The sequence below is a fragment of the Lissotriton vulgaris genome, chromosome 2_1 (genome assembly GCF_964263255.1).
Source record: "Lissotriton vulgaris chromosome 2_1, aLisVul1.2, whole genome shotgun sequence".
Taxonomy (NCBI): Eukaryota; Metazoa; Chordata; class Amphibia; order Caudata; family Salamandridae; genus Lissotriton; species Lissotriton vulgaris.
In genome coordinates, this window is record NC_141687.1 from 1,986,657,537 (window position 1) to 1,986,683,502 (window position 25,966).

At 48.8% G+C, this 25,966-nt stretch overlaps 1 protein-coding gene across 6 annotated transcripts in view; it reads left to right on the forward strand.

Annotated features, from left to right (window-relative positions):
* TP53BP1 (tumor protein p53 binding protein 1) overlaps positions 1-25,966 on the forward strand; it is a 1,075,988-nt gene that overhangs the window by 521,341 nt on the left and 528,681 nt on the right. For all 6 annotated transcript variants that reach the window (XM_086958203.1, XM_086958207.1, XM_086958208.1 and 3 more), the window contains one exon: positions 22,329-22,424. In XM_086958203.1, the coding sequence (XP_086814329.1) occupies positions 22,329-22,424 (96 nt within the window). The remainder of the gene's footprint in view (positions 1-22,328; positions 22,425-25,966) is intronic.

Genomic DNA, 25,966 nt, shown 5'->3' on the forward strand with positions numbered 1-25,966 from the left:
TACACTTATAATGTTGCTTGGGCTGATGGCAACCAGCAGCTATCTGGTTGCCTAGGCCTGACTAGGTTTGTGGTTGAGACATTGGTGACTGAGGTCACAATAGAACCAGCTACCTGGTCACCTGCACAAACAACCACACAAGCTTTGGAGAAATATCAACTGATGTTCAAACGACAAATTTAAGCACAGCAGAAGCCCATACAATACACCTCTTGTAGTAAGCTATACCATTTGTCCCAGTTGTTTTGCGAGCAAACAGTGTTTATTTTGTGCTGCTAAGGTGGATCAGTGTAATTTTCTCCTTCACTTTGTCATCTACACATCTTTACTAACAGTTCAAATCAAGAAAATATTTTTTCCTGCCTCTTGTTTCATCACTGGGTATTGCGGAGGGAGTCTTAATGCCTGGGTTGTTATTTTCCTCTGCACTGCACATCATTTATATTTCCTGTGATGCAACATGTGCTACCCAAGATCACTCAGAAGAAGTCATTCTGATTGTTTCCGGATGACCTAATTTCTCAAACTTCTGGAGTTTGATTTTTGGCCCACTACAGAGACAAACGATGAGGTGGGACCTTTTGTTTAAAAAATGCAAAGGGCTTTCATTTGCAATTTTGAATTCTCTGTGTCCAGCCTTGGAATTTAAGAAACAAAATCCAAGCTTTTTAAGAATTACCAGATAAAGTATTGGGAGACGGCTCTGGCATTCTGAAAGTTGTCCGACTGATGTGCCTCATTGAATGGTAACCTATTAATCTTAGAAATATCTCTAGTCTTGCCAGTGATTCTCCCCCAAGTAAAGAAATTAGTTAGTGTCAGTACTATATTTCTTGTTTTCTGCAATTATTCAAACCAAGTACATTTTTTCTACTTTTTTGTTCCATCAATGTGGCATCTTTATCTGGTACTCGTGCTTCATGCAACCTTAAATCCACTTCCCTCCTCCAATCTATTGCTGATAGCAAATGCACATAACAGCTGAGATGGCCTGGAAAAGTACATAATAAACAAAACATGACCAATGATTTGAATATTCTCCTTCAGCAAGAAGTCTTCTAAACATAGAGAGTTTAATAAAGATGCTGTAGCGACGCCCATTAGTTTGAGGCCCAATCAAATGTCAACACAAGTAGCCATAAAATAGATGTTCGAGGCATATGTGCTGCAGATTACACACTGTGAATAGATCGCCACCTAGTGTTTGGCCCGGATGTTTGCAGTTTGTTTTTGTCCTGAAAAGTTCTTTGGAAGTCACGAGATAGGTGACTCCTCCTTTGGATCATATTGCACATGAGCATCGGCTCCATCCTCAGATTGTTTTTTTCCGCCATTGGGCTCGTATGTGTTTCCAGCGCTCCAGTTTGGAACCGATTTTCCGTCTGCGCGCAATCCTCACCCAGTTCGACGGTATTGTTTCGATCGCGGTCCCCATCGACGCAACTCTTCACCACTTCGAAGTCTTCGATTCCGGTCGTCGACGAAGGCCTTCAGGCCTACATTGGCCTTACTCTCTGGCTCATGGAAAGGTCGCCATTCAAGAGGTGTCCTCGATGTAGGTCGAAGTTTCCCCACACCGATCTACATGAGGTGTGCAACCTTTGCCTCTCACCGGAGCACAAGGCCAAAGACTGTTACTCTTGTGCCTCCTTCGGCTCCAAGAAGACAAATCGGGACTGATGAGCTCGAAGAACAATAGCTCGCTCGTCAGCATCGATCCCAGACATCTTCCAAGAGGGCATCGATGTGCCAGAACAGCAGCAGGCCGAAATAAGCGCCAGCTCCTCCGATGCCGAAGACTCAGACGTCGAGGACATCCCTCCAGCTTAACGGGTCGTAAGTAAGAACGTCGACCCCAACCCTTCCTCGAGACCCTCCAAAAAGACTTCGGTCACACCCTCACCTTCGGGCCCGGGTGCACACCGAGAGACTGCTTCACACGCCCCGCCCTCAGGCTCGGCAAAGAAGCCTACTAAGCCTTCAGGCGGCTCGGGCTCGAGTCAGCCTATTCCCGGTGTCGATCCTACACCGACACCGAAAAAGAAGCCATCTTCTTCATCCACGCCGACTGCTGCTTCGACACCCAAGCACTCGGCGCAGAAGACTGGCACTGGCTCATCAACGTCAAAACTGCACTCTGAGCCGAGTAAAAAACTACCTAAAGGTCCTGACTACCACGCTTTGGAACTGAAAAAAACCACTGAACCGAAAAAACATGGTTAAAGACACTGCAAAAGGTCACAGTTTTAAGCCAAAAGACCCTAGACCAGCTACTGAATCAGTGACGAAAAAACCTCCGGAACCAAAGGACTTGCCATCCACAGAAGAGCCTTTTCTACCAGATCCTACTCAAGACTCTTGTAAAGGATCCTAAGACTGGATAATTGTCTCTTAGCTCCAAGAAGGGACCACTAGAGGCTCCTGCACCTCCTCCTCCTCCTCCTCCTCCAAAGAAGAGAGACAATGCAACCTCTCCATTAAGGGTCCCTTCTCCACTTCCCCATACTCTTCCACCTCCTCCACCACATCATTTTCCTACACCATCCCCTATCCCAGATGATGATGTAGACACTGACGACACAGGTGGGGGTGCTTATGAACCAGTAGGGAACAATAGTCCCCCTCAGTCACCTAATCCATGGGATGATTATAACACCCCTCATGTGCCTTACTTCCCTCAAGACGATGTATATCCCTCCAGGCCTCCCCCCCACCCCCCAGAGGACACTATTGGTTTTAATCTACTAGTCCAGAGGGCTGCCCAATACCATGGGGTCGATATGCACACAGACACTGTGGAGGAAGATTTCTTATTGGACACGTTTGACAATACACAAAGGTCCACTGCCATTCTGCCAATGCTTAAGGGGGTCATTAAGCATGCAACAGAGGTCTCTAAAGATCCTTGCAGGGCTCGCGTCCTCAACCCCCGCATTGAGAAAAAATACAAAGCTGCCCCTACAGATCCAGCTTACATAGAAGCCCTGCACCCCTACGTTCCTTAGTAGTTTCTAAGGCACGTAAACATGCCAATTCACAAACATCAGGTGAGGCCTCACCACCAGACAAGGAATCTAAACTCCTTGACGCCTCTGGCAAACAAACAGCATCCCAGGCAGCTAACATATGGTGCATTGCCAATACCCAATCGCTATTGGCAAGATATGACAGGGCACATTATGATGAACTGGAGTCCATAATGCAGCATCTGCCAAACAAATATAAAAATAGGGCCAATTAACTCATACAAGAAGGTAAAAATATCACTAATACTTCCATCCGTTGTGCCCTAGATGCTGCAGATACTGCCTTAAGGGCAATCAATACTAGTGTTGTTTTGCGTAAGCATGCCTGGCTACTTATTTCAGGTTTTAAACCTGAGGTACAAAATTCCATCCTCAATCAGCCATTTGATGAGAAACACTTATTTGGTCCTAATGTCGATGTATCTTTAGAGAAAATGAAAGAAGACACCGACACAGCTAAATCTATGGGAGCCTTGCAGCTGCAAACTCCCAGACGTTCTTTTCGTCGCTCATCATATAGAGGCAACGCAAGAGGCTGCTCTTCCAAAAGCCCCTCCACTCCTACAAGACCCCTTGCCAAACTACATTCACTTGGGGCTACGAAGAGGGGGTTACAGGGGTAACCACAACAAAGGCAGAGGCAAAACCAACAACTCCCGCTCTGCCTCCACCCCTACTCAATGACTTTCCTCCCCTTCCCCCCCCCCAACATTCCACTCCTGTGGGGGGAAGACTGCAACAATTCCTTCCTGCCTGGACCGACATCACATCAGACAGGTGGGTGCGACAAATTATTTAGTCAGGTTACTGTCTAGAACTAACATCTACCCCCTCAAACATACCACCCAAACAGCGTCCGATGTCACAAGAACATCTATCACTGTTAAAGTAAGAAGTAATATCTTTGCTAGAAAAAAGAGCAATAGAACCAGTTCCTCTGCACCAACAAAACAGGGGGGTTTACTCCCTATACTTTCTTATCCCAAAGAAGGACAGCTCTCTAAGGCCTATTCTAGACCTCAGACCGCTAAACATATACATACAGTCAGACCATTTTCACATGGTCACACTCCAACAAGTCCTTCCTCTCCTATTACAAAACGACTTCCTTGGTACTCTAGATCTCAAGGACGCTTACTTCCACATTCCCATTCACAAAGCTCACAGGAAGTATCTCAGATTTGCAATAGACAGGCAGCGCTATCAATTCAAAGTACTCCCATTCGGAGTCACAACAGCACCAAGAGTATTCACCAAGTGCCTAGCAGTAGTGGCAGCACATTTACGAATACAGCACATCCACGTCTTCCAGTACCTCGACGACTGGCTCATAAAAGCCAGCTCATAGAACCAGCGTGTGGAACATACTCATGCCACGATTCAACTGCTCCACAACTTGGGGTTCACAATAAACCACACCAAGTCTCATCTGCAACCATCCAAAGTACAACAGTACCTCAGTGCCACAATAAACACCTCAACAGCGCTAGCTTATCCCACTTCAGTAAGGACAGCCAGGATGCAAACTCTTACCACAAATTTTCAGCCACAACACTCCCTTCCAGCACGAGTTTTCTTGCAACTCATACGGATGATGGCCTCTTACATTTTCATAGTGCCCCATGCAAGATTTCAAATGCGTCCTCTACAAGAGTGCTTATCACGTCAATGGAACCAGGCTCAAGGTCAATTAACAGACCTAGTGTTGGTAAACGGTCAGACTCATCGCTCTCTGCAGTGGTGGAACACCAAAAACCTTTCCTAAGGGCGACCGTTCCTAGAGCCAGTTCCTCAAATAGTCTTGACAGCGGACGCATCGCTCTCCGGCTGGGAAGCCCAACTACTGCAACACACCATGCAAGGCAGGTGGACACCGCAACAAAGGTTACTCCACATCAATCACCTGGAGTTACTAGCTAAATTCCTAGCACTGAAAGCTTTCCAAGTATCAAACAAAGCTGTGTTAGTCCGCACGGACAACATGACAGCCATGTATTACATACAGAGACAGGGCGGAACACACTCCCTGCAACTCCCTCAGCTAGCACAAAACATATGGCGGTGGGCTACACCTCAAACATATTCCTCTTCGGGGGCATGGCCAAGATGGCGACCGGGGCGGACGTTGCCGAGTGAGGCTCCTGGCTTAATTCCCTCGTCCTGACCTATTAGTAGCCCTTACCCCCCACAGCAGCCCCCAGACAGCGAGCGCTTGGCGCCCAGGGCTCCGAGGGTCGATCCCCGCTGTCTCCTGGGGCCGACGGAGTCCCGCAGCAGCCCTAAGCAGACTTTCCCTCCCGGCAGAGTCCCGGCCCGCCATTTTGCTGGACGGGGTGGGCGGCTGCTGCCAGTAGCAACTGTGCTTCCCGACTGCAGACGAGGCAGGTTCCCGGTGTGCGGCGGGTCGAGGGGCTCCGCTGAGCTACAGCACAAAGCCCAGTTACCCGGAGTTCGCCAGCGGCCGCGGAGAGTGATAGTGTGCAAGGAGCGCCATCGCCGGACTGCCGCAAAACCCGAGGCCCTGGCTTTGGGGCCTGGAACCGGGGCCCGCACCGGAGCAGTGACCTACCCCGCATCAACGGAGTACTGGCGACCCAGGGGGCGACACGGGTCTGGCAGCAGCACGGCGGCGACCGACGCTGATGACCCGGTGAGTGCGGGCTGATCCGGGTCGGGGGTCGCGCCTGGCTGCCTGCTCTGCGGAACTCGAGCCCCCGGCTTGTAGGCCTAACGCTGCGGCCGCAGTGGGTCACACCGAAGACGGAAGGCACTTGGCTGCTGTGACGGCTGCGTTGGAGGGGATGTGGTCCGGTGCCCCTTTCCAACAGAGGCTGCAGCCTGGGGTGTGAGCTTGTGGACAGAATCAGAGAAGCTGCGCCGGGGCACGAGGCCCGAGACTTGAGAGCGGCAGAGGCCGGAGGCGCGGCGGCGGGGTCTGGAACCGGAGGCATTTGAGGTCCTGCCCCGAGGGTGAAGTGTGGAGGGCCCGTGGCCCTGGGAGAAACCGGCTGGACGTCCTGTGGCTGGGGTGTGAGACACCGGTCAACGCTGCGCTGCGGACCCTGGCCCGGGGGGCCTGCACAGTGAAGCAAGAGGGGCGGCCTGCGTCCACTCTTAGGGCCCAGACCAGCGGGCCGAACCCACCCAAAGCTGCTGCTGAGACACACTACACTGGCTCTACTCCGACCGCAGTGGGAAAAGTTTGAGGCCTCCCACAGACAATATTTCCGGGCACCATGGCTACGGGACAACGCAGAACAGGGCGAACGATAACTGGCATGTTGGGGAAAGGCGCCCCCAAAGGAGACAAAAGCCCTGTAGCCTCGGTGACACCGAAGACTGTCACGGGACCGGATGATGTAGGCGCCCCCATCACCAAATCCTTCCTGGAGACTCTCTTTAACACCTTAAGGGAAGACTTCCAGACAAAGAAATAGGAGATGGCTGGAGAGTTCAGAGAGCTGCGCCGGGACGTGGATGGCCTGGGGGAGCAGGTGGCCGCGGTGGAGGAAGCCGACCTGTCCAGAGGCGAAGAGATGGAGCAACTGCAGCAGGAGGTGGTGCGCCTCAAAGAGCAACAGGTAGACTTACAAGCTAACGCAGAAGACCTTGAAAATCGGTCTCAAAGAAATAATATACGGGTCCGGGGTGTGCCACTCGGAAGGGACTGATGTTACTCTCTTCTTGCAGGGTCTATTCAGGGACATTTTGGGAGAAAGTGAAGATTATGTCACACGCATTGACAGGGCGCACAGGTTGGGCCTGGCGCGCAGAGCGCCTGCTCCCCAACCGGACATCCTGGCGTTCCTCCCGGACTTCCCATTGAAAGAGCGTATATTGCAAGAGGCCCGTAGGAAGCAACCCCTCCTCTACCAAAATCACCAAGTAGCACTATTCCAGGATCTTTCAGCCATTACCTTGCAGAAGAGAAAGACTTTCAAGCCGGTCACCACCTTCCTGCGGGAAAAAGGCGTTCCTTACTCGTGGGGCCATCCATTTCGGATAATCTTCAAATGGAATGGGGCCCTGCAGCAGCTCCGATCCTTACAAGATACATACGCAATCTTGGGAATCACTCTTGACGAGAACTCCGAGAGAGACAATTTAGCGAGGCGGCCCTCGCCCAGGTCCTCACCACGAACTTCTGACGATGGCTGGCAGCGAAACGGACCCAAGCGGTCCCTGAAACCGGATCCTCAACTGATGGCGCAGGAACTGGCAGCAGCCATCCAAGAAGTATCCAAGGACACAGCGACATCGGAATAATCCCATGAGTTCTGCACAGTGCCTTGGAGCATCGGTCTTGGCTGAAGCTGTGTAGGGGGGTTCATCTGCTTCAGGACTAGCAGGTCAGGGGGAGACGGGGGAGCAGACGGAGGTTCCGCTGCCACAATATCCTCCACGTGAAGACACTGTGGGCCTGAACTGTGTCTGGATAGGCCCAGGACTATGATGAAGTTGGGGTTCCAGTTGATGTTGGGGTTGGGGGAGGAGGGGGGGGTGGAGGGTACCGGGATGGGGACCACAGTTGGGGCGGGGGGTAGGTCCTCAATGGGGGGGTGGGTGGCAGCTGATGCGGGGATGTTTGGGGGGTCGCTGTTGGGACAGGGGGCTGGGGTGGGGATGCGGGAGCAACCCAGTGTGCCGGGGAGTTCTGTGGGATCGACATGCTCTCCGAGTCGATATCAGCTCCACCAGGGGGATTGTAATTCCATAGCTTGTGGAACGCTTGATTTTTCATGATGGAGTCCAGTTTGAAGGTATTAACCCTGAATGTGAAAGGCTTGAATAACCCAATTAAAAGGAGGGCTGTGATCTCATACCTGGAGAGCTCCGGGGCCGACATATGTTTACTGCAAGAAACCCATCTCTTACCTAAAGACTGGCATAGGATGCGCTTGCGCGCTTTCCCCCAGCAGTTTTTTTCCTCGCTCCCAACAAAGAAGGCGGGGTGGCTATTTTTGTCTCCAAGCGCTTCCACGGCAGCGTGGGGGACAAGATGGGGGAGATTAAAGGCAGGCTGTTAGCACACACCTTCTTACTGGGGGGCCAACGCTTCACAATTGTTTCACTATACGCCCCAAACTCCGGACAGGAAGCCTTTTAAAAAAATGCCATTTCCGAGTCCCTTCACTTCCCTACCTCTCTTCTGCTCGTTGGGGGGGACCTCAACCTAGTGATGGACACAAACATGGACAGATCGGGTCATCGATATGGGGACACTGGCGCCATATCTGCCACCGGTAAGGAATGGTTACGCGAAAGGGACCTAGTGGATCTATGGAGAGCTGCTCATCCCAACACATCACATTTCACGTTCTACTCCCACGTCCATCGCACATATGCCAGGTTAGACCACTACTTCGGTTATTCTGAACTGCTCGCCATTCTCAGAGACTTAAGCATTGTCCCAGCAGCACTGTCTGATCATGATGCAGTGGAACTGATACTACAGGTTCCCAAGTCCACCTGCCCCCCGGGGGCATGGCGGCTGCGTGAGACCCTCTGACATAGGCCAGAGGTCACCAAGCAATTACACACTTGCCTCACTGACTACCTGGCTATTAATGACATCCCCGGGACTTCTGTGTCCGCCCTTTGGGGGGCCTTGAAAGCAGTGGCTCGTGGCGAGCTCATTGCAATTGCAGCGGTGGAAGCCAAGGACCGCAAAGCGAAAAGGGATGGCCTCACGGCTCAGGTCTCGGAACTCGAGAGGGTCCATAGCCGTACCGGTGCTCCGCGGGTCTGGAGACAACTGAAACCGCCAGAGCCCAATTAGCCAGCCTAGATACGGACGAAGCGGAATTCACCGCTCTACGCCTCCGTCACTCCTATTATGTTGGGGGGAACAATACGGGCAGCCTACTTGCTAGCGCCCTGAAGGCAAAGACCCAACGTTCCAGAATCACTACCCTCACAGATGACTCTGGTCTGGATATCTCTGGTGAGACCCAGATCGCGGAGGCATTCAGGACGTTCTATGCTACTCTATATAAGGCCGACTCTGTCTCGTCGGAGGATGTTTATACCTACTTGGAATCGGCAGACGTCACAGAGCTGTCTCGGGACAGTGCGGATTCCCTAGACGCCCCTATCCGCTTGGATGAAGTACTTGCTGCTATCTCTCGCCTCCACCCTCTTAAAGCCCCAGGGCCGGGCGGCTTTTCAGCCAGGTTCTATAAAACCTTCAGCCAGCTGTTAGCTCCGGTTCTCACCCGGCTCTTCAACTCCTTTGAGGGCCCGAGCTCCATCCCCCTAGATATGCTAGCAGCCGAGATAATAGTGCTGCCCAAACCGGGTGAAAAACCCACATGCTACTCCACGTTCCGTCCTATATCCCTACTTAACCTGGACTTGAAGATCTTTACGGAGATCCTAGCTGCGCGTCTTGGTCCATGTCTGCCCGGGATCTTGGAGCCTGACCAATTAGGCTTTGTTCCGAATCGCCAATGCAGCGATAACACTAAGCCAATACTTCACTTGATTGATAAGGCCCATTTCCAGAACTCGGACTCTGCGCTGCTGGCTATCGACGCGGAGAAAGCGTTCAACCAGGTAGACTGGACTTACCTTCAACAAGTCCTGCGGCGGTTTCGGATAGGAGATCGATTTCAAGCCGGGATAGCGAGCTGCTACCACCGCCCTCAGGCCCGTGTCCGCATAGGTGGTCTACGCTCGGACCCTTTTGAGATTCAACGAGGCAGGGGTGCCCTCTCTCGCCCCTTTTGTTCGCCCTATATGTAGAGCCCCTTGCGCAAAAGATTTGTGACAACCCTGCCATCCAAGGCATGACCTTTGGACGGGAACCCCATGTAATGGGCCTCTACGCCGATGATATCATAGCTGCTCTGGATCACCCGAACCGCTCTGTCCCGCCTTTCTGACAGAGTTGGAATCCTTTGGAGGTGTCTCTGGTTTCAAAATCAATAAAGGGAAATCCCTCATTCTACCTTTAGGCAGGAACGCCCAGACACAGGCACCTCCACCAGCTTACGGGGGAGGATTATCGTCGGCCACGCACCTCCCATACTTGGGTTTTAGACTTACCGCATCCATGGAGTCTACACTGACTCTCAATTACGCGGCCCTCTCCTCCCAAATCAGGTCTGATCTAGCACGCTGGGCCAAACAGCCCCTCTCCCTGCTGGGTCGTGTTGCAGCGGTGAAGATGTCAGCTCTGCCTAAAATTCTATAAATTTTCCAGACCCTCCCGGTGCTCCCCCCGGCTGGCACCATCGCGAACCTACAGGCTGCCTTCCATCATTTCATCTGGGAGGACAAGCGAGCGCACCTACATAAACGACTAGCATATAGGAACACGGACGAGGCCTTGGTGTCCCCAACCTTTTACAAAACTTCCAAGCTGCACAACTCCGATATCTGGTAGAGTGGTTCAGGCCGGAATCCGAGAAACGCTGGTTATTCCAGGACAGGGCGACGGCCGGTACATCCCTTTGGAAAATTCCGTTCCTTCCTCGACAGCACCGACAGCTCTACCTCCTGCGATCCCCTATTATTCGTACTGTCATGCAGGTATGGAAGGCGGTTGCGGTCAAGAAGGGGCTTACCACCTTCCCCTCTCCACTTACCCCTGTCCTGGACAACCCAGACTTCCCACCGGGTAATGCTCCTCAGGCCTTCCTGCAATGGCGCGGCATTAGTTGCCTTTTCGCCGGCCACCTCTTCGACCTGCAGGGTTTCCTCACCCTGACGGACATAATCCAGGGCTATGATGTTGTCTCCCCTCAATTATTTCAGAACTTCCAGCTTAGGCACTGGCTCACACACCCAGACATCGTTCCCCTAGTTGGCAGACCCATGACGACCTTTGAGAAATGGCTGGTCACGAAGGACTCGTACTGACATCTTATCACAGACCTCTACAAAATGCTTACCCCCCCCCCCCCCACCCCCCCCCCCCACCTTCAGGCAAGACAGCAGGCCAAAAGCACTGGGAGGCAGAACTGGGGAGGGCCCTATCACCCAAGGAATGGAGTTCTATCTACTACCACACCACGCGCAACACCGCATCCAGGAAGGCGGCGACGAAGTTGGCCATATATTGGCACCTCACCCCAGTCCGGCTCAATAAAGGTAACCCCACACGTAGCGCGCTATGCTGGAGGGGCTGCGGGGAAAAGGGCACCTTAACTCACCTTCTCTGGGAGTGCCGTGAAGTCCAGGAATACTGGAAGACCGTCCTGGACGACATTGATTCCACATTTGATACTGAAATCCCCAGATTCCAGACATATACCATTTTAGGCCTACCCAATGCACTCACCTTCCCTCTAAAGTCTCCTAGAGGTCCCCAGATGAGGATCGCCATGCAAGCCGCAACACAACACGTTCTGTCCCTTTGGGGCTGCAACACCAGACCCACTCACACGGGTTGGTTACATAAAATATGGTTCACCTTGGGAATGGAACGCATTCACGCCACACTCACACACTCCACAGCTGCTTATCAGAAGGTATGGCTTCCGCTGCTTTCCCTCTTGTCCAAAGAATTTAATGAGATCACTTGCCCTAAGTACCTGCGCATACTACGACTCACAGCGAACACACATGACTCCCCGTGACCATCTGGGTGATTGCATCATCTACTATATGAATGTAGCTATGTTTGTTTCACTTGTTCAGCACACTGGGTGGGGGGGGGAGGGGTTGGGGGAGTGGGTGGGAGTTTTGGTTGAGGCCTTTCCTCCTATGATTTCATTGCCTCACTACAGGGGACATCTGGAATCCACGCCAAAAACGCCAAATGATGTAACTTAGCCTACACGTCTATTAGACTACATGTAATGTAATGTATGTGGTCTTGTAAAGCGCACTGCTGCCCTGAGGCGTCGTGGCGCTGTAGACCGCTGGGGAACCCGTCCTGGCTATCCCTGTGAGATGGTCCCTGCTGGGTATCTCCAAGGTGAAACCAGGCATCCCCGGCGAATGTGGGGGGCCGTTGTAGAGATGAGGCAAGCTAATGCCCAGAGTTGCCGAGTGTGATCCCTTGTTAGAGTAGGCACCGAGGCGAGAATTATCGAGTCCGCTGACCCTGGTACATCTTGCGGCCATAGCAGCATATCTTCAAAACAGACAGCATCTATCTCTGTTCAGAGTGCCTGCTATTAAAGCCTTTATGGAAGGCCTTAAGAGACTAATTCCTTCCAGAGTACCACCTTCACCAGTGTGGAATTTGAACATTGTTCTCACACGGCCAATGGGACCTCCCTTCGAACCTTTACATAAATCTGAACTACAATTTTTAACATGGAAGGTTGCGTTCCTAGTAGCTATTACTTCTCTACGGAGAGTTAGTGAACTACAAGCACTAACCATTCAAGAACCTTTCTTGCAAATGCATCATAATACGGTCGTTCTCCGTACTAATCCAGAATTCCTGCCCAAGGTAATTTCTCCCTTTCACCTCAATCAATCTGTGGAACTGCCTGTTTTCTTCTTGCAGCCTTAAACAGTAGCAGAAAGAGCTCTTCATACCCTACATGTTAAAAGAGCATTGCTATACTACATTGAGAGCACACAACCATTTTGTAAGACCAAACAACTTTTTGTGTCTTTCTCACCACCACACTAGGGTAATCCCATATCAAAATCTGGTATAGCTAGATGGATTGTCAACTGCATACAGATTTGCTACCACAAAGCTAAACGTACATTATCTGTTCCTCCCAAAGCCCATTCTACAAGAAAAATAGGGGCTTCAATGGCATTTTTAGGGAACAATTCCCCTAGATGACATCTGCAGAGCAGCTACATGGTCTGCGCCGCACACATTCACAAAACACTATTGTGTAGCTGTGTAAACCAAGCAACAAGCTAATGTGGGCCAGGCTGTTCTCAAAACATTATTTGAAACTACTGCAACAGATAGGGGTGGTCGCCGCTAAGAGTGGGTACTGCTATACAATCTATGCACAGTGTGTAATCTGCAGCTCATATGCCTCGAACAGAAAATGCTACTTACCACTATGCATCTGTTCTTCGCATGTAGAGCTGCAGAGTTACACATGCCCACCCCCCTGCTACCCTGGTCTGTTCCAGTATTATCTTAATTAGATACAGCTTACATGGACATCCTTTCTTTTCTTGCAAAGCTCCATCATTTCCCTAATGGCGAAAAACAATCTGAGGATGGAGCTGATGCCCATGCGCAATATGGTCCAAAGGAGGAGTCACCTATCTCGTGACTTCCAAATAACTTTTCAGGACAAAAACAAACTGCAAACATCCGGGCCCAACACTAGGTGGCGATCTATGCACAGTGTGTAACTCTGCAGCTCTACATGGCAAGAACAGATGCATACTGGTAAGTAGCATTTTCCTTATTGACTTTCAGAGTAAAGCAAGCCCAACATATAGATGTCTCAAGCCGACAATGAATGGTGCTGATTCAAGGAGTGGCAGTAAAATGAGATAAGTGTCCCTTAGACATGTCATCACTCACTTAACTATTTTTAACACAACAAATGTTGGCATTGAAAAATATCGGTTTTACAGAAACTTACATTTGCAACCAGTTAACCCATATCAACACCACATCTTGTAACAAATCATCAAAACAATGACTTTCTTTTATTTGGTCAGATGCAGCTGGAAGAGGTTGTTTCTTCACAGAAACCTTAATAGAAGTTGAGAAGACAGGCCATTGTCTATTAATGCTTAATGTTTGCTTGAAACCAAAACATTGGACACTGTTAGCTCTGCAACACAATACGTTGACTGTAAATATGAAGTGTCCAATCTGAAACCCCCCTCTTCAAGATACACTGTGGAAATAAGGATTGTGGTCATCCTCAAGGTCAGAAAGTTGTGAAAAGAGCTTGATGCTTTAGAATGAGTCACAGAAAAGGGGCCAAGTTACAACTATTACAACTTGGGTGCAAAACCTGGACCCACGAATTACTGGTAGCGCAGGATGTGGTAATCAGCTGTGAGATAATATGCAATTTGTCCATGTTTTGCCACATTCTGAGGTGGCAAATTGCCATTTTGCACTATTTACCTCATGATTTTCGCCAGGTTACACACTGCGAAAATCAGGAGGGCAAATGTCTGAGGCAGTGCGGACAGTTTGCACACTGTTTGTAATCCTCTATCGAGCCCCAATGGAAGTTTGCACTTAAAAGGGATTACCTACAGTGGCCGGGGACCGCAAGAGGGGCAGTGGCGACCCGGCAGTTGTGGCGCGCACACTGAGCCCGGGGCTTTGCGACCCGCCCCGGAGGAGACACACTTGGCCTTGCCGGACTGGCTCCCTGCGGACACACACAGGGCGGCACCCTCCATGGCCCAAAGGGAAATATAGCTATGGGCTGGCTGCTGGAGGTGGAGGCAGTGGCGTCGAGAACGGGACGTGGGACCCAGCGTGGACACCCGAGAGACTGGAGCCCGGGGCTGCCTCTGCCCGGTACTTGGGCCAACAACCTGCGAGGTGAGGAGAGCGGGGAAGTTGTGGCCCTGTGAACCCCCTACGACACCTGAGGGCTGGCGGGAAGGTGTCTTGGGGAAGGCCCTCTGGGCGCCACTTTTAGTTTGGCATGTGCGGCTCCTGAGGCTCCACTCAAACTGCTACAAAAGAAGAACCTGCCTGGATCCCTTCCCGCCATAGTTGCGACCGAACAACTTCGTGAGCAAGATACCCCGAGTGCCCTGGGATCGGGGGTGAGACAGAATTTCGCGGGGCCTAGCCGAGGTGGGGATTGCCGGGGAGTACCCAGGAACTGTGTAAACTGAGGGGATGAAGAGCGCACTTTCACCTATCTGATAGAAGGTGAGAGCGACACTGAGGAGGGGGAGACGGTGAATCATGGCCAGGGGCGGACGCACCATCACCGAAATGCTGGCTTAGGGCACCTCTTAAGGAGAAAAGAGCCCCTCGTCCATACCCCAGGTAGTGAAGAAGGAGACCTCGGGGGAAGAGGAGATGCCCATCACGAAATCATTCTTGGAGACTTTAATTCCTTGCGCAAGGACTTCCAAGCGCTAAAACAAGAAATGGCCGGGGAGCACCGCGAGCTAAGGCCAGACGTCGATGGATTGGGTGAACGGGTGGCAGCAGTGCAGGAAACGACGCAAGCCAGGAGCGAGGAGATCGACCAGCTGCAGCAAGAAGTTATCCGCCTGAAAGAACAACAGGTAGACCTCCAGGCACATACCTCGAGAATCGCTCTTGGAGGAACAACATCAGGGTCCGAGGCGTTCCGTCCAAGGCAGAAGGGGACAACGTCACACGCTTCTTACAGGAGATGTTCAGGGACATTCTGGGAGAAACAACGATTTTCCCATTCGCATAGACAGAGCACACAGGGTAGGCATTGCGCGCTGGGCCCCTGCCCCGCTGCCGGACATCCTGGCCTTCCTACCAGACTACCCGTTGAAAGAAAGGATCCTACGAGCAGCACGTCAGAAACAACCCCTAAGCCACCAGGGGCACCAGGTGGCATTGTATCAGGACCTCTCAGCCATCACCCTACACAAGAGGATGGCCTTCCGAGTCGCTACGTCGTTCCTCAGAGACAAGGGAGTTCCCTATTCGTGGGGCTAACCCTTTAGACTGATATTTAAATGGAAGGGGACTCTGCACCAACTTTGATCATTGCACGACACGTGTGTCCTACTGGGTATTGACTCTCCCGAGGAGCCCCAGCCACTGGAGGGTACTCTGCGATCCTCACAAGAGAAGTCCCCACGTTCCTCGCGGGATGGGTGGCAGCGAGTGGGTCCCAGACGCTCACCCAAGGCAGCCCTGAAACCGGACCCCGCCACGGTGGCACAGGAGCAAGCATCGGCTATTCAGGTGGTGTCTAAAGACACAGCTGCATTACACTGACCACATAGGGGCAGGGGCTCTCCTTGCACTTTGCTTTAGAGGGTCTGACGGGGGAGCGGGCGGGGGGGGGGATGGGGGGGACGGGTCGCCACAACCACTTGCTCCTTCATGTGTTGTTACCACAGGCCAGAACTGAGTGTTAACCGGCCTGGGACTATGGACCGCTTATGGGAGTCCTTTTTTGGGGCTAGTTGGGGCCGGGGAGGGGGGGGAAGGGGAGTGGTACCGGGGCGGGGAGAAGATGGGAGGAGTTCTTGGGAACGACGACCTTACACAGCACGTCCATGAATTAGAACAAATGCACCAGAGGACAGGGGCCCCAAGAATTTGGAAGCAACTTAAGGCCATGCGACACCAGTTATCGGTCAACAAAGGGAGAGACAGGGTTCAAGGGCACTCTTAGTCCCCAATCAATAGATACATAAACAAAAGAAGATCCAGCGGGGACAGCTAGGTGCCGAGAGGGTGCTGAGCGTTGCGGGCGGTGTGCCATTGTCGCTCCCACCCCCCCTCTGAATCTATGGGGCGTGGTTCATACTGAATACAAACTTCTGGGCTCCTCGCAAAAGAGGTAAATCCCCAAGCCTTTTGGTTTGTATTTTCACGCACCTATTTTTACACATAGTGCCACTGTTTTAACTTTCACGACCTACAGCAGGGTAGGCCTTAGCGCGCCTATACCTGTTGAGGTAACACCCACTTACTGGTCCTGACGAAAGCCCTGTAAACTCATACACTTAAAGGGCAGAAACATGTTGACCTTCCCCTAACAGGGAAACACCTGTATTTCTTTTGGATAGTTTCCCTGCACATAGCTCTTAATTTTAATATGTCAAGTTGACCAGCGAATAAATGATTTTTTGGGACAACCGCTGACATTTTTAACTACACTTTTTTCACTCTTCACTCTCACAAAAACCTGCTCCGCAGTCTCCTGGCGTCGTAGCACACTCGGGAGGTACTCGATCTCCCGAGTGGACCCGATGATGAAGCATGTCACCACTAGGGTGAGTGAGGGTTTCCTGAAAAAATAACGAGTTTTTCTTGAAAGTTAGTCCAGCCTTCTGACCAACCACAGCTGGCCTCATATCTATACGTGCTATCTCGATCACACTTACGCTTTACTGACGGACACACCAGTTATCGGCCTTAGACATGGATCGAGCAGAATTTGCGGCGTTGAGGTTGCGGCATGCCTACTATACAGGAGGGGACAGGTGTGGTCGCCTGTTAGCTAACCGGTTGCGAGTAGCACATCAACAACAAAGGGTTAAAGAGATTATTCGATCCGATGGGATCGCCGTCTTGGAAGATGCCGATATTGCGGACGCCTTCTACAAATGTTATGCCACCCTCTACACAGGCGACCAGCCGAATGGCCCATAGGCTACCGCTTACCTAGATTCGGTCCCATTCCCCTCATTATCTGCGCCTCAAGCAGAACATCTTGAGAGGGAAATTTGTGGGGAAGAGGTAATTGCCGCTATCTCTAGGCTCAAACTGGGGAAGGCACCGGGACCGGATGGCTTCCGAGCCATTTTTATAAGAAATTTTGCAACACGCTAGCTCCGCTCCTCACTCGCTTGTTTAAAACATTTGCTGAACCCGGAGCGATACCGCCTGACCTCCTACGGGCATCCTTAACGGTCATTCCAAAACCGGGGAAAGACAGGACTAGATGCGGGGTCTACCGGCCAATATCGTTGTTAAACGTAGATCTCAAACTCTATATAGGCATCCTGGCAGCCCGCGTAGCACCCCATCTACCAGGCCTAATAGACCCAGATCAGGCAGGCTTTATCCCTGAGCGCCAGACGAAGCGCATCACGCACCTGATAGAAAAAGCTACCCGAGTGCAGGGAGAGAGAATGATGCTGGCAGTGGACACCGAAAAGACGTTTGACCGAGTCCATTGGCCTTATTTAGAAATGGTTATGGCAAAGGTAGGGATTGGAGAGAAATTCCGCAACCTCATTTTTAACTGTTACAGATCCCCCACTGCAGTAGTCCGGTTGAATGGATATAGTTCGGTCAGTTTTAGCATTGAGAGGGGCAAGAATCTGGGGTGCCCACTCTCGACCCTCTTATTCGCCCTGTACATGGAACCTCTCGCCCAGAGCATACGTCAAAATCAGGAGATTACAGGGATAAAGTTCGGCGGCTTCACACATACCATCAATCTATATGCTGATGATATATTTATCTCTTTAGAAAATCCATGAACTGCTTTACCAGCCTGTACGGCAGAACTGGATGCATTCGCTAAAGTGGCCGGGACAAATCACTTGCCCTAGACATATCGCTATCTCCATCCACAAGAACTTATTTACAGGGCCTATTTCCCATCCAGTGGGCATCGGGCACGGTTCCATACCTGGGGATCCAACTGGCCCCTTCACTCACCACCATGGCAGTGGCTAATTACACGACACTCTGTGGGAAGATACAGAAAGAACTGGGCCGCTGGCGACACTTCCCGCTCTCTTGGCTGGGTAGGATTGCAGCGGTCAAGATGACCATCTTACCCCAGATTCTCTATCTTTCCCCGGCCCTACCCTTGCGACCACCCGCCGGTTGGATACGGCAAACACAGGCTGAACTTGCCCAATTCATCTGGCAGGGTCGGAAACCTAGAATGCGGAGGACACTGGTCACACTAGCCCCGGAAGCCGAGGGCCTGGGGATACCGGACTTGCACAAATACTATCAGGCACCGCAATTGCGCTACCTGGTAGAATGGAGCAAATGGGAGTCAGAGAAACACTGGCTCTTCCAGGACCAGGCCGTGGCAGGCCGCCCGTTACAGGAAATCCCCTTTCTCCGGAAAGGCCACAGGCCAGCCAATCTATATGCCTCGTCCATCACGCGAGTCCCTTTAGAGGTGTGGGACGCCACTAACCTTACCCATGGCCTTACGACTTTTCCGTTCCCGCTTACCCCGCTGGCGGATAACCCAGACTTTACACGGGCACAGGAAAACTAAATTTTGCACACTGGCGACCTGCGGGTTGCCGCTTCTTATATCACGTCTATAGCCCAGAGGGAGTGCTCCCATTTACACATTTTAAACAAGAGTATGGCTTACCAGAGACAGAACAGATGAGATACCTTCAAGTCAGACACTGGGCACTTCAACCACAAGTGAGGGCAGACGCAGACAGACGGTTCTTACAGTATGAAAGGTGGCTCCTAACTCGCTCCTCAAACGATAAACTCATATCTGACCTTTATAAGATGCTACAGACACCACAGACTCATATCTATAACCCCGGCATGGAGCGATGGGAGAGAGAACTAGGCAGGGCTCTTAACCATAAGAATGGGAGAAGAGATCTTATAGAGCACGGCACTCCGCTTACCACATTGGGCTTACAGAGACACTCACGAAAATAACAACATATATGTACTACACTCCGGAACGCCTGCACGAAATGGATCATAGCAAAGAGAAACTCTGTTGGCGGGGTTGCGGCCAGGTTGGCAACCTGGTACACCTGTTGTGGAAATGTAACCATCTCCAATCGTACTGGACACAGGTGCTGGATGATGTGGACAAACACTTCCAAACGGAGCTTCCACGCTTCCCAGCTTATGTGCGATTAGGGCTTCCTAACCCTCTACTGTATCCCTTACGCTGCCGCAGAGGACGTCAAATAGCCATTGCACTGGGTTCCGCGGTACAAAACATCCTTGCACACTGGTGCACCGACACAACCCCTTCCATCACTGGCTGGCTGCACAAGTTGTGGCACGTGCTGGGCATGGATAAACTATCGCTCACCATGACGGGGGAAGGAGATCAATACGAGGAGCTCTGGCAATCATTTCGATCCCTCCTGATCACAGAGTTCAGAGAAATCACCTGTCCTTGGTACCTCCGGTTGTTGAGGCTCACAGAGCCAAAGGAGGTAGACACTTAAGGCAGAAATGGAGAGGGAGACACAGTAGACGGGAGAGGCGGGGAACCTGGACCGGGGGGGAAAGGGAGGGGAGGGACGGCTGGTGGGGTGGGGTGGGAAGTTCTTCATTTTGTTGTTATAACCTATCTAGGCATTACAGTGGCTGGGGGTTTATCAGACTGTATTTTGGAGACCGCAAAGTACTTACATTGAACCTCATTTACTTTTATCAGTATACGACCCGAAGGTGAATGTTGAATTTTTGGTTTTCCTTCCTGTATTGCTTTCAATAAAAAAGAATTAAACCATAAAAGGGATTACCTCATGGATTGTAATCAGAATTTGTGTTCAGGTTATGATTCACGAAAACTAGAAAGACAAGTACGATAATCATCGATATTTGGGTGGCAGGGTTTTTCCACTTTTGCAGAATTTTATTTGCTTTTGAGCTTTTGATACATCAGATGTTTTTCATTGCACCAATTGGTGGCATGAAAGAGATGATTATATAAAATGAATTAAATTCCTTGCAAGAGTAATAAAGGAGAACATAACTTTTTACTTTAGAATTCATCATCATTTTCATTTATTTCGTCTCAGTTGAACCATAAAAAGTACAGGTTAAAACATTATTTAGAAAGTGTGATGAAATCAAATTCATTCATTACAGAGAGTGAATACATGTCATTGGAGTGCAGGTCCTATCCCCTAAAAATTAGCATCACATAAGATCTAAATAAGACCAATTCTGTATACAAAGAGAAACAATAAAAGTTTTCGATAAAAGAGTGAAGGCTGGTGATAAAAAAAATGACTAAAGCTACCCAAAATAACAAATATGCCAAAAAAGCCCTCTCGTCTTATTTTAGTGCATGCATCCTAATATGCCATATTGCAGACAAGTAGCTAGAGATTGAAAAACCAATACAATCTCTAGTGTTTGTTTTTCAAATTCTTAAAGCAGTATTGCGATCACTAAGGCCAAGGAGTCGACAAAGAGGAATAATCCAGCATGAGCGTTGTTTTGCATAAGCCTTACAAAGGCATAGAACATGTTCATCATTCTCAACTGCCTGTCAACCAATGGGACATGTGTTGGTTTAATTTCTTTTTGTTTGACGAATAGGTAAAGGAAGCCAGATGTAGAATCCCCAATCTAATTTTTTTTTTAAGTGCTTGTGCAACGGATTAATAGCAAAGTTCATAAATGGCTCAAAGTCTGGTACACATTTGAACAAGAGGTAGGAACCTACTAGGCTACTCAGGGAAACATCAGATATTTTGGCTCCAAGGGCAAAATTCCATACCACATTTTTTGTTTCTCACAAGCATCTCGAGGTAATAGAGTAGGATGCAGTAGACTGTAACCAGCCCAGCTTTAGAGGGGTTTGTGCTAATTGATTGACCCTCTTATAGAGCCCGGACATAATCCTTAAAAGGACCCAAATTCAATTCCAATCTATTCGGAAGAATAGGGATGCTAGTGGGGAGTCTTAGAAAAGACTTTACAAAAGCATTTTCAGCCTTTTCCAGAGCGTCAAGATTACAGAGATTCCACAAGTGCACTACATACAAGGCTACCCCACAAGATTGAATCTTATGTATCCCAATGGGGGGTGAGATGACAACAGCAGATGCTCTATTGGCAAATCTTATGATGGACCTTGCTCTTTCTTTTAAAGACTGTACAATTTTGTCTATCTGGGGTAACCATCTATGGGAGTGGTTTATTCTCTCACCCCATTAATCAAAATCATTAACTTTACTGATTTTCTCACCCTCTAAGACTACTTAACCCTTGGTTGTTTTGCGGGAACTGAACACCCTATATTTTGTCTTATTACTATTCATTTCTAAATGGTGCTCCTTGCAAAAAATCTGAATTTTTCCAGGAGAATAAATAAACACTTTGTAGTTTTAGAGAGCAACTTTATAATTTAATCTTTTGCGATCGTGAGTTTAGAAAGTCTTCTTGATGAACTTTTTATTTTAAATAGCTGTGGTCAGATCGAAACACTGGTACTGTTTTTTATTTCTTAACTCAATATGGTGTACAAGGTCACCCACTGGTTAGCTGTGACTCTGACTATAACGATTGCATCCTCAGTGCATTTCTAAAACTGGTATCACCATGGTATATACTGTATTTTACCATTTATTCGAAACATTACTACCAATGTACGCACATGATCAGTTTTCATATAGCTGACATATTTAACTTTCTTAGTTGGCATTGCCATTTAGACCAAGAGCCTGCAACCCAATTACATGAGTTTCAGAACGTTTAATAAATTAACAGTTTCTGGGCCCCCGACATCCCTTAAGATTGGATACATAATGAATTTGCTTACAATATTAGTGGCTGTCTTATTCTATTTGTAAGTATCTTTACTGTTTCCAAACTGATGTGAATTTTGACTTGCGCCTCTTTTAGGTCCTGCGTTGATCTATAAGAAGCTTGGTATATCACTATATTATTCTCAAACTTCATTGAGCTATGTGACACGACACACAAGGTATCCAGGCCTATCTTACCAATTTACTTCTTTCATGCAGTTCCATGAGTACCCAGAAAACGTCATCCGTCTTCAGTCGTGTTTGTGAAGTACGCCGGGAGAAAGAGGCCGAAGACCATGCTCTTAGTCCAGTCAGGTACTTTGTCAAATCTTGGTGATCAATTTTTATTATTGTTTAATAATTAAAACAGCATATCTAATTATGTACCTGATATTGGGAAGGTTCTATTAAAAAGAGCTGTTGCATGGTTTCAATGTAAATGTGATGTAGTATTATCTAAGCCTAGTTTGAAGTGCATTAACAAAATACAGAGAAAAAACAAAGCATATAGATAGTATATATCCCCCAAGCCCAGCTCTAACCGTGCTGCTGCATCACTCTTGCTCCGGTCTTCTCCTTGCTTTTTCCCTTCTTTTTGAGGGCCTTCTCCTTGCTTTCCCTCGTTTTCCATGCTTTCTCCTTGCTTTTTCCCTTGATTTTTGAGTACCTTCTCCTTGTTTTTTGAGTACCTTCTCCTTGTTTTTCCCTCATTTACACTGCTTTTGAGTACCTTCTCCTTGTTTTTCCCTCATTTACACTGCTTTCTCTTGCTTTTCCCCCATTTTTTTAGTTTGGTCGCCCTGCTTTTTCCATGTTTTCCTGCTTTTTCCCTTGTTGTTTGAGGGCTTTTTCCTTGCTTTTCCTTCGTTCTCCATGTTTTCCCAGTTTTTGAGTTTCCTTTTTCCCCTTGTTTTCATTGCTTTCTTCTTGTTTATAGGTTGTACCTAGAAAGCACGTGTGCTGTCTCTTCGATACGAGCCTACGCAGGGCTTGTGCTGTCTCTTCAAGACATGTAAATGCTTTGTGGGCTTAAAGCCCACCCGTTGCTTTTCATTTGTTCCTTACATTTGCTTCCTAATGGTTAATCTTTCTTAATTGTTCCTCCTTTTCGTTGGTGTTTAACTCCCATGACGCAGTGCCCCACACTGGTAGCCTTCCACTTGTCCCATTGTAGCATCTGTTTAGGGACTACTTTTCACTTTCTCGAAGAGCATTTGACACAAGCGCTTGAAGTTTTCAGATGGTCTGAGCTCCAACTTCTGATTATGTAAACAGGGCTATAGTACTGGTTATCTCCTCACATCTGCTGTGTCCTCCTCCCTTGCGTGCATGCAGAGGTACTTATTTTTAATTATATTCCGTAAATCACTTAATCTCCCCTGTGCCCCGCCCTTCACCCCCGACCCTGCTTTCCCATTTTCTTAGTAAGCGCTCGAGTTTCTGATCATCACTGTGATAAACACTCATCCATCCGAAAGATTGGCAGGATCATTACGAATTTATGCCATCTTAATTTTATCCTAGCACTTGTTTTGAGCTCTGCGTTTAAAAAAAACCAAAACTTCTTTAATGGCTTTGTCAGAGGCGCATAACACAACAGATAAAGAAAGGGTCCAAGGGAGAGTTTAAAGACCACAACACAGTCACATTCCCCACTCTAACAGTATACACACTAAAGGGTGACTGTGGGTCTAAGAATGCTGTCTATTGAACAGTGCCTGAGACTCAACTCAAAGAAGACCTAGAGGACCAAAGTGAATCAAGTGCCACAGGATACCTCCACATTTGTAAAAGTACCCATCAGTTATCGATCGGTTCCGCCCTTATCATCATTTGGGACTCCTCACACGAGGAGAGCAATCCTGCAACCACTTGATTTTGGAAAAAGTGGTTGCCCTAATGTGTTTCAGCGGTGTAAGGCAGATAACCGCGAAGACTGACAAAAGCAGTGCATAAAAGAAACAGATATTAGTGTGAAAAATAGTGAGGGAATATAAAATTGGAGAGCTAGGAGAGAAGAAACTTTATTAGGTATCTCCTATGTTTCCAAACTTAAAACTTAGTGCTGAGATATAGTAGAAAAGCAAATAACTACTATTACTTAAATGGTCGACATGTTTCTACAGACTGCGGACCCACCAAGGTGTCCTGCTGCTTTCATCAGGACCACATCTCGCTACTGCTTACACCTCCAAAAGGAGGTATGTTTGTAAAAAAAGGGTTTTACTTTACGTGTCTTGCAAGTGTCAGAGGTACTTCAAATCTGAGTGCTGCTTTGCCCACTGCTCACCGTCCCTTTAGCTTCGCATGGTGTCCTCCCAGCCCACTCCTTTGATTGCTGGTGCCTTTAAATCCTGACATAACCTCTCTGCTCGCTTTCCATGCAGCCCCTTTAATTTACAGCCAAGTCATCCACCGGAGCGTGCTGAGCGGGGATGATTCTTCGGTGAGCGCTGGCATGTTTGTTTGCTGCTCATCGTCCTGGTCACAAGCAGCGTTTTTGGCGACTTTCCGCAGCTGCGCTCCTTGGCCATGCCATGGGCAAGCCTCACCGCTGGTTCTGTCTCCGATGGCTCTGTCAACTTGTGAAGTACAAGTTTATTGCTGAGCTTTAATGAATGATGCGCTCATCTAGGGGTAAACCTGAGGGAAATGTTTTATTTTCTGACAAAGATTTTCTCTTTGTGTTTTACAAACTGTTAGAGGGGTATATAACCGACAGATTTCTTTAATTGCAAGCCAAGGCAACAACCTGGATGCTTTAATTTAGTACGTTCTTCTCCACTATTTAGAAACATGATGTTGCAGCAAAGTTTGGCCACACCGGACTTGCCCTGGTGGTAACCGCCAAACGTTCATACATACTTTATTCAGTCTTAATATTGGATGCCAGCACTAGTAATGTGTTTAAAATGCTTTGCAATTAGAAACTTAAACATGTTGCGTCTGAGGTAAAGTGCAAAAGTGTGAAATAGTCCTTACAGTTGTTGCACCTCATTGGTTACGTGTACATTTTATTTTATTATTTCTGAGCCGAAGGAAACTGAAGCAGTGTTCAGTCCTATCCATGTCTGTTGAGGTGAGGTGGCTTCTGTGTGCTGTTTACCTCAATCCGTAGCATGACAGGCTCATCGTGTTCCAGCTTTGCGCGAGAGAGTGGGTGTGATTCCATGAATGTTTAATTTAAATCAACTAAAACAGTGTCCAAAAAAAGTTGATTTGCTGTAAATCTTACATGGGGATAGCAGCAATATTTTCACTGTAAAATAGCCGTCAGTGTTGCTAACTCAGGACTTCATCACAAATGTTTCAACACTTAACAATACATAATTGTGCCAACTATACAATATTGTTCAATGCTTCTTTTTTGAAGTCCCATAGAGTATATCACCAACTATTGCGTGATACACCGTACCGTACATGTTTTCATGCTCACAAAGTGGAAAGTTTTATTCCTTAAAAAGAAATATATTCAATATATGCTTGGCATTAACAGCAGGATATTATGGGATAACAGCTTTATTGCAGTTCATTTTCTTTCCAACCACCTAATATCACTACATTCTAGTCCAAGTCATTACTTTTGAGATGAAACCACCCATGACGAAAAAAAGTGCTATGATATGGCCTGCACTGGCCGCATCATAGTGCAGTTTTTAATAACTGTGAGCTATGCAGAACAGTAGATTTGCTGTTAAACCATATAGCTCAAAGGCATTGACATGGTCAATAACTCAGGCATTGCCGAAACCTATTAGCTTTCCCAATGCTTTAAAACCAGCTGCATTAATTATAGCCGGTTTGTACGTATTTGCAGTCAACCTCTCAGTGCAGTCCCTGTTATGAGTGTCACTCTC